The 12,482-nt window shown below is 41.9% G+C and overlaps 1 protein-coding gene across 2 annotated transcripts in view; it reads right to left on the reverse strand.

Annotated features, from left to right (window-relative positions):
• Positions 1-228: 228 nt before the first annotated feature.
• Positions 229-12,482, reverse strand: part of ccbe1 (collagen and calcium binding EGF domains 1) — a 35,613-nt gene continuing 23,359 nt past the window's right edge. Inside the window, exons 3-11 of one of the 2 annotated variants that reach the window (XM_078288852.1) lie at positions 10,810-10,862; positions 9,759-9,893; positions 9,375-9,512; positions 7,971-8,077; positions 6,404-6,509; positions 5,995-6,134; positions 4,207-4,242; positions 1,582-1,617; positions 229-629 (exon numbers count right to left, since the gene is read on the reverse strand). In XM_078288852.1, coding sequence (XP_078144978.1) covers positions 354-629; positions 1,582-1,617; positions 4,207-4,242; positions 5,995-6,134; positions 6,404-6,509; positions 7,971-8,077; positions 9,375-9,512; positions 9,759-9,893; positions 10,810-10,862 — 1,027 coding nt within the window. In that variant the 3' untranslated portion in view covers positions 229-353. Of the gene's footprint in view, positions 630-1,581; positions 1,618-4,206; positions 4,243-5,994; positions 6,135-6,403; positions 6,510-7,970; positions 8,081-9,374; positions 9,513-9,758; positions 9,894-10,809; positions 10,863-12,482 lie in introns of both variants that reach the window. The other variant, XM_071914521.2, reaches the window with a different exon arrangement.

The raw sequence follows: 12,482 nt of genomic DNA on the forward strand, positions 1-12,482 counted from the left end.
TACAGGGTGGACAAAAACACTAAATTTCTGTTTGAGCGAAAGAGTATTGTAGTATTGGTAGAAAGTTCTAGGGTCAAATCTGCTTTCACTTGAGGAGACTTGTTGAATGTGTTTGGAAAGAACAACACATCCCTGAACAGAGCTGGATCTGCGGAAAAAAAAAACCCAAAACGCATGCACTTACACATTTAATTTTACTATACGTATATTAAAAAAAAATCTCACAATCTTGCATATCATACAAAAATAAACATCTGTGATCAAAAGGCATACAGTACATTCTGTTTCATAAGCAGTTAAATAATACTTCAATATTTACACCTGCCATAAACAAGTATTAAAATCCAGCCTCCTCAAATTGTCCAATCAAAGTCTGTTCTGTCCCGTGTTGGTTTCCTCTTCCTGTTCCTCTTGGACCCTCCCCCAGCCCGAGGGTTTTGATCCTTGTAGTCCTCTCCTGAGCCCAAATCCAGACTGTCCTGGCTGTCCCTCCAGCTGTCGGGGACCATAGGAAAGTCCTCCCCCGGGGAATACATCGGTCGGCCGTACACCTTGCTCTGCAGGTCGACGATGTCGTTACGGATGTCTGCCATCAGCAGGAGCAGGAAGTCAAAGGAGCCTGGTGGGCCCTTGGGGTCGGGTACAACAAAGACAAATGATTAAACAAATATTTTGTCTTTTACCATAACAACTGTTCTAGGCAAATTTACTGAAATGTTACTCTCCTTTTCAAATAAACACTGCACATAACAATTAGTAGAGTTTGTTTGGTTTTATGTGCCACTGAGGATGGAGAGGACTAAGAAGAAGAAGATGACAAATGGAATTTCTTCTTCATCTCCAACTTTATTCAATGTTCATTTTGTCTCATCCATCTCATGCTGCCTGACTCCGAATCAAATGGGAAGGGGATTTGTTCAGTGACCCCTGTCTTTTATAATTCACCACACAAAATAAGAACCTGTCCTTCTTTCAAGTCTGTGTGTAGGTGTGTGTCTGTGTCTGTGTGTGGGGAGTTTCAACTTCATGGTGGTCATTCAAAACATCCAGGATACAACTAATGTTAAAAATGGTTGGAGGAATGGCCATGTGCGCTCCACTCACACTCTCTACTAAAATATTACTCTCAAAGAGGACATAGATGGAATACAGAGGTGATTATCACAACAGGGATCCTGCTGATCAATGGACTGGGACGGGCTACTGAGAAAGCTTTTTCTTATGGCTTGGTATGATAAATGTAGCACCTGCAGCAGAGAAAGGCCCTCTCTGTGGGAGTTACACAGTCATGTCCTGACAACTCTCAGCGTCAGTGGTAAAGTTTTATTGGCTCACTCTATTTCATCTATGGTCACTACAAACTGAATGCGTAAATGTATATTGAAAACTATTTACTTAAAGTTAGACAATATCATTCATTATTTTATAAGTGTTATTGTACATGTTTAGAGTCTTCTACATGTGCATAGTTGGCCTGTTTTTCAGTCATGGTTTAGTCTAACTGTAAAGTATGTGTATTGTTCTGGATGATGGTAACAAGTTACAATATTGTGGCATCAGTATAGATAGCCAGAGTCTTACTGGTGGTCCAGAAGGGCCAGGAGCTCCTCTCTCCCCCTGGGGAAACCAAACAAATATTTAGCTTAGATGAATTACAGTGAGAAAAAAAAAAGCATGAGAAGAATTCATAGTATTCTAGTCAGCGAATGTCTTCAAGGAACTAGAAGGGAGAGAAAACTTTGAGTTGAGGTAACAATGGAGTGAGAGTAACAATGAATGCCTGATGCATTAAAAAAGGAGGTCAATTAAATAAATAGGCACATAATTTAAAAGAAGAAAATGCAGTGAAAACTGGAATGAATATCAAATCATATTTTGAATTACTGCTTAAGAAACTGCCCTATGTATGTCATGAGTGAAAATGGTGTGTTGTTCATATAACACTAAACACACACGTAGCCAGACTGGGAAGTATCATGGCAGCCTGTTGACCTAAGGTAGCTTACACATGTTGACCTGACTACTGTGGTTGTTAGCCAGGCTCAGGGTCACACTGGGGCTATGAGTGTTTTGGCAGATGGTTTGGATTTGTTACTCGGAGAGACAGATTACCATCACCCTCAAATCTATCTACACAAACATCCCAGCTGTACAGAGAGAATAGCAAGGTACCATGTCAAAAAAGGAGAGGTACCTAAGATGTTCCATACGTGATCCATAAGCTACGCAAACACAGTGTTAGAGGTATACAAGATCCAGTCCTGCTGATCTGGAGCAGAATCTTTTTAGCTTTCATACCTCATACCTCTCATATGGTTTGCATTACATGGCTGGCTGGTAATTTTTGATGAAAGGAACAGAATTCATCTATCACTATTTATTAAAAAATGACAATAATTATGTAATAAACCTACTACAGCTATAATGAGTCAGCCATAATAACTAGCCACAGATTGTAAGACATCCTCCAGGCAGGTATTTTTATGATTTCCATTTTATTTTTGTTTTATCTTCAAACTAAATTCGTATTTCAGTTTAATATCAGTTATTTATTAAATCAGTTATTATTTTTTATTTAATGATCCTGTAAAATTATTTATATAGCTTCTTAGTCTTTAGTCATGTTTATATCATTACTTAATCCATCCATCCATTTTCTTGCCAGGGGGGGCATCCCTACTAGGTGCAGGAACCACCTCAACTGGCTCCTCTCAATGTGGATGAGCATGTGGCTTGATTCTGAGGTCCTCCTGGATCACTGAGCTCCTCACCTTGTTCGGCCACTTGCATCTGCAGTCTCATTCTTTCGGTCACTACCCCAAGTTTAGGACCATAGATGAGGGTCGGAACAAAGATTGACGGGTAAATTGAGACCTTTTGTCTTGTGGCTCAGCTCTGTCTTTACACCACATTACTGCCACTGCGCCTAATGGCGGTCAATCTCAGAATCTCTTTTACCCTCATTCATGAATCTGATACTTGAACTCCTCCATTTGGGGCAGGTGCACACCCCCCACCTGAATGAGACAGACCACCATTTTCTGAGAGACAATGTTGGTCTCAGATTTGGAGGTGCTGACCTTCATCCTGACCATGTCACACTCAGCAGCAAACTGCTCCATTGCACATCAGAGATGTCCGATGAGGCCAGAAGGACATCATCTGCAAACAGTAGAGATGCCAGCCTAATATCACTGCATAGCCGCCTCTTGATTTTCTGTCTATGAATATCCCAAATAAGAGAGAGGAGAAGGCGCATCCTTGTCAGAGTCCACCTTGAACGAGCTTGACTTAATGCAAAACATGCAAACACAGCTCTGACGCTGAGTGCAATGGGCCAAATGGCTTGGCCTTGGCACCCCTTACTCCTGTAGCACCTCCCACAGGATATCTCACGGAACACAGTCAAAGGCCTTCTCCAGATCCAAAAAACACATGTAGACAGGATTAGCAAATTCCCATGACCCTTCTCTGTGAGAGGGCAAAACCTGTTTTGCAACCTGGACGGAATCTGCATTGCTCCTTCTGAATCTGAGGCTCAACCATCAGCTGGAATCTGCTTTTCAACACCTTGGCCCCTCTCTACACCAGAGTGTAGTGAGGTCTGATGAAACATCAAACTTTGGCCCAAGATACTCCAGTATCAAGTACACTTATTTGAGCCTCTGTGTGTTTGAACATGGTGCTTGTTGTTATCCATGGAACAGAAGTCCAATAGCAACGCTTTGCTTGGGTTCACATTTCCTCCCAGTCAAGGTCCTTCAGGTTTCCCAATCATTGCCAATGTGAGCATTAAAGTCTCTCAGCAGAACTATTAAGTCTTTGGGCAGGGCCTTCTCCAGTCCCCCACCCACCGTTTCCAAGATATGAAACACTTTGAATGTCTGTTAGACACATGCGCACAAACAACAGACAGAGTTTTACCCTCTGCATAGTTGTATTGAGGTGACCCTTTCATTGACTGGGACAACCTCCAACTGTGCAGCGTCCAGATGTAGACTCATGAGCATCCTGACACCTGCCTAGCTCCTTTCACCCTGGACAACTCCTGAGACACTGTGCATGGAGGTGAGCTCAACTTTATCTGGTTGGTACTCCTCAACCTCCTGCACCAGCTCTGACTTCTTTCTCCTCAGAGAGGTTGTGTTCCATGTTCCAATTCCAATTCCAAGATAACAAAAAATCATGCAAAGCATCTGACCTTACCTTCATGCCTTCTTTTCCTGGAGCTCCTGGAAGCCCCTGTTAAAGTGAAAAACACAAATATGATTATCATATTGCATTTCATATCTTTATGTGCATTGGATTAATCATGTTTGTATGTTCTCCCTGTGTTCACAGGGGTTTGCTCCAGGTGCTCCAGTTTCCTCCACATTCAAAAGACATGCAAGTCAGGTGGATTGGAGTCTCTAAATTGCCCACAGATATGAATGGGCATGTGAATGTCTGTCTATCTGCGTTAGCCCTGTGATGGACTGGCAAGCCGTCCAGGGTTTTCCCTTCTGCCCAATGCATGCTGGGATAGGCTCCAGCCCGCCTGTGACCCTAAATGGGAATACGGGGTAAAGACAATAAATTAAGGTTTAATACACTATTTTCATAGGAAAGATGATATATTTTAGATTTTTTTGAAGTGATAAATTCAACACTGACATATTCACTGTGCTCCACCAACAGAGATTATCCAAGATGAACTTTGCGCCTGTCTCCAGTCTAATTTTGAGTGATTTCAGCCCCGTGGCAGAGTCCCTTGATTTCTTTCCTAAGTTCATCACCATCAAAGAAGTGTGGGGACGTCATATAGGGAGTAAGACCAATATTCAGACTAATACCAAGACTGACTCATACACTATCCCACATTCATCATCTCTGCAACCCTGACATACAGTTAAACACATGTGACCTGGTGGCCAATCCTCGGCTCTGTGCTCAGTATCTAATCAAGTTCTTGTATGTAGAGAGGGACGACTCCCTTTTAATCAGACTCCACCAGCATGTGAACTGATACAATGCATTAACAAGTCACATATACGTAAAGACCTGTGAATTGAACCACACATCCAAATGGGAATATGTGTGCACGCACAGACACAGACACAGACACAGACACACACACACACACACACACACACACGCACGCCACAGATTACTTGTTTCCTGTAAAAAACAGTGTTCCACAGCTCATGGTCTGGCCTCATGTGGCTCATGAGATGACTAATTGTAGGTGTTGATAGTGCCATTTCAATAAGTAGATTGCATAAATACTAGAGCTTTAAAAACCTAAAGTATTACCCATGAATATGTCTCTATGGCCACATCCTGCACATTCTTGATTCAGATCCCATACATTAAACATGGAAGGTTCACACTCAGGCAGCCAAGACTTGGCGATGCACATGTCCCTCAAAACACACCAAGCCAAAGAAAACAGCTACAGCTATTTTTCTTTTTAACACTCAAACCTTGGCAGAGGTGTGTGTTTCAGTGAGAGGGTGGGTGGGGATGGAGGTGGGGGGTTGCATGGTTTTTGATGTCTTTTTGAAGTTTGTAAGATGCAATGCAGGGGTCACTTGGCCCACCCAGGCTCTCTTCATGAGGATAAATCAACCATACCTCTCCTGGAACTGAACCAACGGCAAAGACAGACAGGGATGGACAGAAAGAGACTGTGTGCTGCGTCCTAGGATTACTCAGACCATTAACAGCAGGGGAGGTCACAGTCAGAACGCGTACACACGCGCACGCATGCACGCACGCACACGCTCTCACACACGCACACACACACACACACACACACACACACTTGCTGATTCAGGAGCCTATGCTGTGAAATATGAGGAATATGTGAAATGAAATGCTATATGAAAATGCTGAGTGAAGGTATCTATCTATATTATCTGGAATGAACATTGTGTGGATGGAGTTTCTACTGTGTGAAAGGTAGATTTGATTAAAACAAAATAACAGCTGGGAAGAAAGGGGATATCAACTGACCATGGGTCCTCGACGGCCCTGTCTGACATGGGATAGCTCTGGTGAGGGTCCAATGGGTCCCATCAAGCCCCTGGGTCCGGGAGGGCCAGGGGGTCCCAACAGTCCTGTGAGTCCTGGAGGGCCCTCTGGTCCTGGGTCCCCTAAAATAATCAACAAAGCTGATATCAGTGGATGAACGACAACTAAGGTGATTTTACAATCAGTAACAAAGCAAAAAGAGGTCAAACATTTAATTGATGGTTGCTTTTGCAGATCCAGCTGAAAGACACTATGGGTGCTTTAGGATGCTCATGCACCCTTGTCCCAGAGGAGTTTATCTCCTTTGTTGTAGCATCCCTGCTGAATGCACCCCAGTTTCCTTACTTGAGGTCTGACATTTTTTCCTGATATTTAGCTTTATGTGTCTTACCTGGAGGACCAGGGAGACCAGGAGGCCCTGCTAAGAATGAGTGTGTCAGGATTTTTTCATTGGTCATCTGCTCTTGGACCTCAGCATTGTTTGGAAGCATGGCCATCTTAAACAAGAATGGATACAAAATAAATTAATGAGCAAGAGTATGAATGACAGAATGAACAGGTCAATGAGGAAGTAAATATGAATAAATGAATGAATGAATGAATGAAGTGCCAAATATATAGTCAACATAAATAAATAATCTCTTATGGGATGACACCCTTTTTCTGCATTTTGTCATTTGGCTGTCTGTCCGATAGCGGCTTTACAAACTGCTGAACATACAATGATTTATAAAGGTCTGCACTGTCATACAGGACAGGAAAATTACATGTTAAAGGGCCAACTTCAAGTCAAATTATATTAAAATCATATATCCTGCCAAGGATGAAAGCTGATCCTCCATCTGCAGTAGGCTAGAAGCTGTAACCCAGACAGATGGAGGGCCAGGCAACCCCTCTGCATTATTCAGCATGACCAGGAACGATCCTGCTCTGTATGCTAAGTGGCATCCTTGGGAAAACCTATCTTTGATCTGTGTATAACATCATCTGGATCTGGCAAGCACTTGAAAGACCTCACTATGTTGGAAGGGCCTACAAGTCAGAATTCATGTGCACAGACATATTGGCATATGCTCACAAGCATGCACACGCACACACACACACGGTGTGGGGTCATACTTCACCTGCTGATCAGTATGCATTATGCTAGCCTCAACACCTGATGTAACCTTGGGCTGGGGTTTTTGAACCACAGGTACTTGTGTTCCTAAATTAATAATCAGAGCCAAGCTCCTTCCTGTGACCTTTCGATGATATGAAAAGAATGAAACCCAACCCCTAAATCATTCTACATATACATATACTTTTACATATACTATAATAATGTAGAGCATATATTAAACACAGGTTATCACTTTGTTTTCTTAATGTCTTGACAGTAAGAAAGGAGAGATACATATAGCTGAAGCAGCACATAGTCCACACAGCTGGAAGCGATATATCATTTGTTACAGGGAGGGTGGTGAGTGCCAGTGTTGACAGACTAGTGTTCGGACAGGTTCAGACGTCTGTGATTACACAGAGGGCAATGTTACCCCACTGCTGACTTTCACACAGATCGCTAGCCAACAAGCTGCAGTAAGGGAAATTATTTCAGTCATTTGTTTATTCGAAAATAAAGTGATCTAATGCATCTCAAGAGAGTTGTAAATGCTTGCCCGATGTTGTTTCTGAGGTCTCTTCAGGTATGGACTCTTTCGGCTATAAAGACAGCTCTTTAGGTGGCGATAAATAGCTGAATCAAGCAGGTGTGTTTAATACTCATTGGGGCCTCTCTGGGGCCATGTGTTAGCCATAGAGTGCTAATAACTGTGCTGAGAGAAATTATGACAAATGGTAAAAAGAAAAAGTATGTGTCAAAGGGTTTCGAAGTAATTAAAGATACATTTTACAGATTAAATTTGACATTCCTAGGATAGAATGGTGCACATTTTGTGTTGTTATTTTGTGCCCTCTACCTTTTGTTTAAGCTGCAAGACAGACATCTTGATCTGGTGGAAATCATCACAGGTGGCTGAGCAAGTCCCAGTATTCATCATGTTGTCAGACTTCCCAAAGAAACGTGCTGCTGGGAGTTGAATAAAACAAAGATGTTTCTTTCACAAAATCACCCAAAAAGAGAATCCAGATGTCCAGATGTTGTGTCTACTAAAAAAACACATATCACAGTTATATTTACATAATATATGTCAGTCAACATTTTGTTAAAGCAAACCTATTAACAGGAACAAAAACCCGATGACCGCCATATATTACAGTATTTCTGCCATTTCATGATGCAAACAATTATTTTGTCATCTTCAGTAATTGAAAATACAACACTGTAAGGGTTGATATGACTGAATCACACAGTGCTGCTGTGATGACCAGTTTAATGGGCTCTCACAATCCCTATCCAGGAGAGCAACAATCCTTGCAAGCTGTTTAGGGGATGAGTGACTTATACAGTGTAGCTACACTCTGTAACATTGTCATTACCGGGACCCCTCACTTAACATCCTTGACTTACACAGGAAGCTGGTCTAGTAAATGTGTCAGAGCCTAGGGGACCGGCTAGTACAGGACTCATGCCTGACTGCTGGCTTCGTCTGAGGTAAAACAATTCAGCCAAATTACATATCTCCAGATTTAAACATCAGCTATTTGAGGATAAGAAGGGGCAACTCAAAGTATACTGAAGGCCAGTCTCTAAGAATAACTTCACTTCACTGCCTTCCTGATTTCCCACCCACAATGACTCTGCCACTCTTTTTTCAGAAACCGCATAAAAACATAAAAGTTTAAGCAAGAAACTTGCCCAACCCTGTTTCTGGACTGGAGTAGAATGTGACCTACTGTATGAATGCATATATTTAATGGATGAGTGAGAGTGTCTGGACAGTATTTTTCTCCACTAAGTTGCAAAGCAGCAGGACACACAGCAAGAGTATGCGCCGTAGTTTCTCACTCTCCTGTTTCTCCTGAAATGCTGCAGTCAACCTTTCTGAGTAATGGAAGACAAGCTCATGGGAGGAAGTAGCAAATCTCCAGCCCGTGACCGCTCCATTGGCAACCGAATCTGGGGCAAGCCTCTTTTTTAATCGCCTGGTCCATTTGTGATGTTTGCCTCAAATGCATCCAGCAAATCAGAATAGACCAGGAGTCAAGGGGGCAGCAGCATGAGTATTTGGGAGCAAGAACCATTCTGACATGTACAAGGAGCCGGGATGTGTAATGACTACCAGGTGTCTATGCTTGCAGTCCCCCCTTCTCTTTCCTTACATACACCACATAACAATGTATAGTCACCTCCACAGCAGTCAGATGTGCCCTTTGGTGATGAATAAAGAGAAAAATGTTCAACAAAAAAATACAATCCTCACCTCTCTCCCCCTTGGTGCAGGTTTTCCCATCTTCTTCCAGGGAATAACCTTTCTCACACTCACACCTGTAGCTCCCAACGGCATTGATGCAGATTTGAGAGCATACGGTCATGTTTTTGTTTGCACACTCATCGATGTCTGCATTGCATGGACAGAAAGAGAGAGAGAAGGGGGTAAGCAAGTGAAAGAAAGAAAGAAAGAAAGAAAGAAAGAAAATACACAGAGGAGTTTATTCACTTAATTCACCAAATTTAGGCTGTAAAGTGTATCAAAATGAACTGTCAGCATTTATTAGTATTGTAGTAGTATACTTGGCAAAAGAAAAAAAAAGGGAAGCATTTAAAAGAATGTATGATCTGTATGAAGTGTTGTACCAGGTCTCACCCAGACAGTAGGGCTTCTCTCGGCTTCTGTGGCGCTCACGGTCATAGCGGTAGCCGGGGTAACAGGTGCAAACCACACGACCAAAATGGTCAGTGCACTGCTGCTCACAGGGGGCGCCAGCGCACACATCATAGTCTGCAGAAACATACAGAATGGGGCACCTCAAACACAAAAAAACACAACTGTCTGTCCATCTATCTCTCTATCAATCTGCCTCATCTGTTTCTCTGTTTCTCTCTTGTCATTGTCATTGTCCATGTTCTTGTCACTGATTTCCCGGCACCTACTGCACGCTCAGCCGTCCCGGTGGGGGATCCCTCCTTGCCTTGGCCCGCCCAAGGTTTCTTCCATTTTTTTTCCTAACAAGGTTTTTTTTCTTGGGAGTCTTTCCTTGTATGCATTGAGGGTCTAAGGCTGGTGTTGCTGGGTAGGTTAGGCTACGTGGAATAGGTAGCAAGCTGTTAAGTCTTGCTAAAATCTTGCTTTTGTGTGTCTTGCTCTTCCTGATGTTTGTCCTTTATCATTCTGTTCTATGGTTGATTGTTGATCAGTTAGATCTAGTTAGGCTCATTCTCTGTGCAGGGTTAGGGTGATAGAGGGCTACAGAAATAAACAAACTTGAAACTTGAACTCTCTATCTATCTATCTATCTATCTATCTATCTATCTATCTATCTATCTATCTATCTATCTATAACCTCCCATTGCTAGCACAGTGAGCTCAATTTGTACTGCTTGTAAAATCACATTATTACATTATTAAATCAAATATAATGAACATAATGTTGTATAAACATTGGAACAAAAATTGCCCATATCTGGCATCAAGTCTATGATTTTAAATTCAAAACTTGCAGGGAAAGTCTGGATGACGTTTACTTCTGTCATGGGTTGTTACACTTTCAGTGAGGTTACAACAAGAGAAAGTCAAGTGAAACATATTAAAGGACTAAAAGCCTATGGGACATGATGGGAGAGCAATCCAAAACATATCAGCAATGTTAGCAAACGCACAAGACAGACATCCAAACAGTTTGGCAAGGTTTCCCTACCTTCAGGAATGCACTGGCCCAACACAAACTTAAAGCCCTTGCAACATTTCTTTCTGTAAAAGATCAGATGGACATGCATGTAAGACACATCCAAAACACTGTAAAAGATACATAATTTTCCCATATAATATGCTTGTTATATGTCAAGTTAATAAGCATCTCCAAGGACTTGAATACAGAATTTGTTTCCATCCAGTGATTCATAATCTGACTTGTCTGTTTTTACAATTTTCTGTTTTAATGTGAGAAACATCTCCACAAAGTTAAATGTGGCCAGACTGTGGCTTTGCATGCACACACAAACACACACACACACACACACACACACACACTCCAGCTGAGTGGTGTGTTGGTTCACGTCCGATGACAATCAGTTACAACCCCCCCCCACTGCGGCCACCATGCTGAATGTGTTGGCTCCTCTCCATTCTCCAGAATGTTTCACTTTTCTTTTGAATCCCTCATTATTGGCGTCACGTTGAACTTCCCTTCACATCTGTCCTGTTCTCTGTTTTCCCATCATGTCCTTTTCTTTCCTGTCCTCACTTCACCTTACCTGTACACTTCTCTCCTTTCCGATTATCTTCCTCTCTTCTCTGATACTAACAGGAATTTCACTGAGGCCATGGCACTGAACATTGCACTTTATCTATGCATGTATGTGTGTGCATGCATGTATGTAGGTGAGAGAGAGAGAGAGAGAGAGAGAGAGAGAGAAAAGAATAGCCTCAATGAGACAAACTCATAGCAACAAAAGAATTAATGAGTTTTCTCTCCTTGCATCTGTCTTTCATCTTCTCTGTTGCATTGTTACTTTTCACATCGTTTTCCTACCAGCTCATTGGGAACATATTGCTGAAATATTTTATCAGTGCCAGACATAAGTAAACAATAGTAATAAAAAAACCACCAGTCAAACCGTCATTATATTGGTATGCAAGAATGACTGTATTCATGAGTCAAGTGAAAATACACTGTATCATGAGGTATTCATCCCTTGCTCACTCACGGCTACGAGGAAAGTGCTACCAGGTGTTGCTTTCAAACAGGAGGTGATAAAAAAAAAAAAAATCCAATTACACCATGAAGTCATGGCAGTACAGTTGCACTCATTTTGATAGAGGTACTAAAAGGAGATTGCTCTGTAATGCTTTACAGCTTTTATTCAGGTGCGGTTATGATGATAGGGGTATTCCTATGGGTCTGGCAATTTAGATGCTGTTTTACACACACACACACACACACACACACACACACACCCCATGTTGCGTGGTCTATTAGAAGATTATAAACTGCATGCTCATTAAGATAAATTACTGAATTTGCTGTACAGTTTCCTTTGGTCCTAAAGATCGCAGAACATGAGACCTCTTGCATGTGAAAATGTCATTGGATAAAATTGCTATTGATTTCCAACATTGGCATGCACAGTATGTACTACATCGTGGTGACTGGAGCTTTACCACACCTTTGATGTTTGCAAACAGTGTTGCTTCAGTGAAAACTCTACATGCAGCTCATAAAGCTTTACAGTCCAGCACAGCAGATCCACAGCGTCAAAAGCACTGATCTTCTCCGCCTTACAGCATTCAAATATATACATGCAGAGATTATTTCGTTTATTTTTATTTTTTAAACATGCCTAATCTTTGTTTAACCAGGTTAGTCACATT

The sequence above is a fragment of the Centroberyx gerrardi genome, chromosome 2, assembly GCF_048128805.1.
Source record: "Centroberyx gerrardi isolate f3 chromosome 2, fCenGer3.hap1.cur.20231027, whole genome shotgun sequence".
NCBI lineage: Eukaryota > Metazoa > Chordata > Actinopteri > Beryciformes > Berycidae > Centroberyx > Centroberyx gerrardi.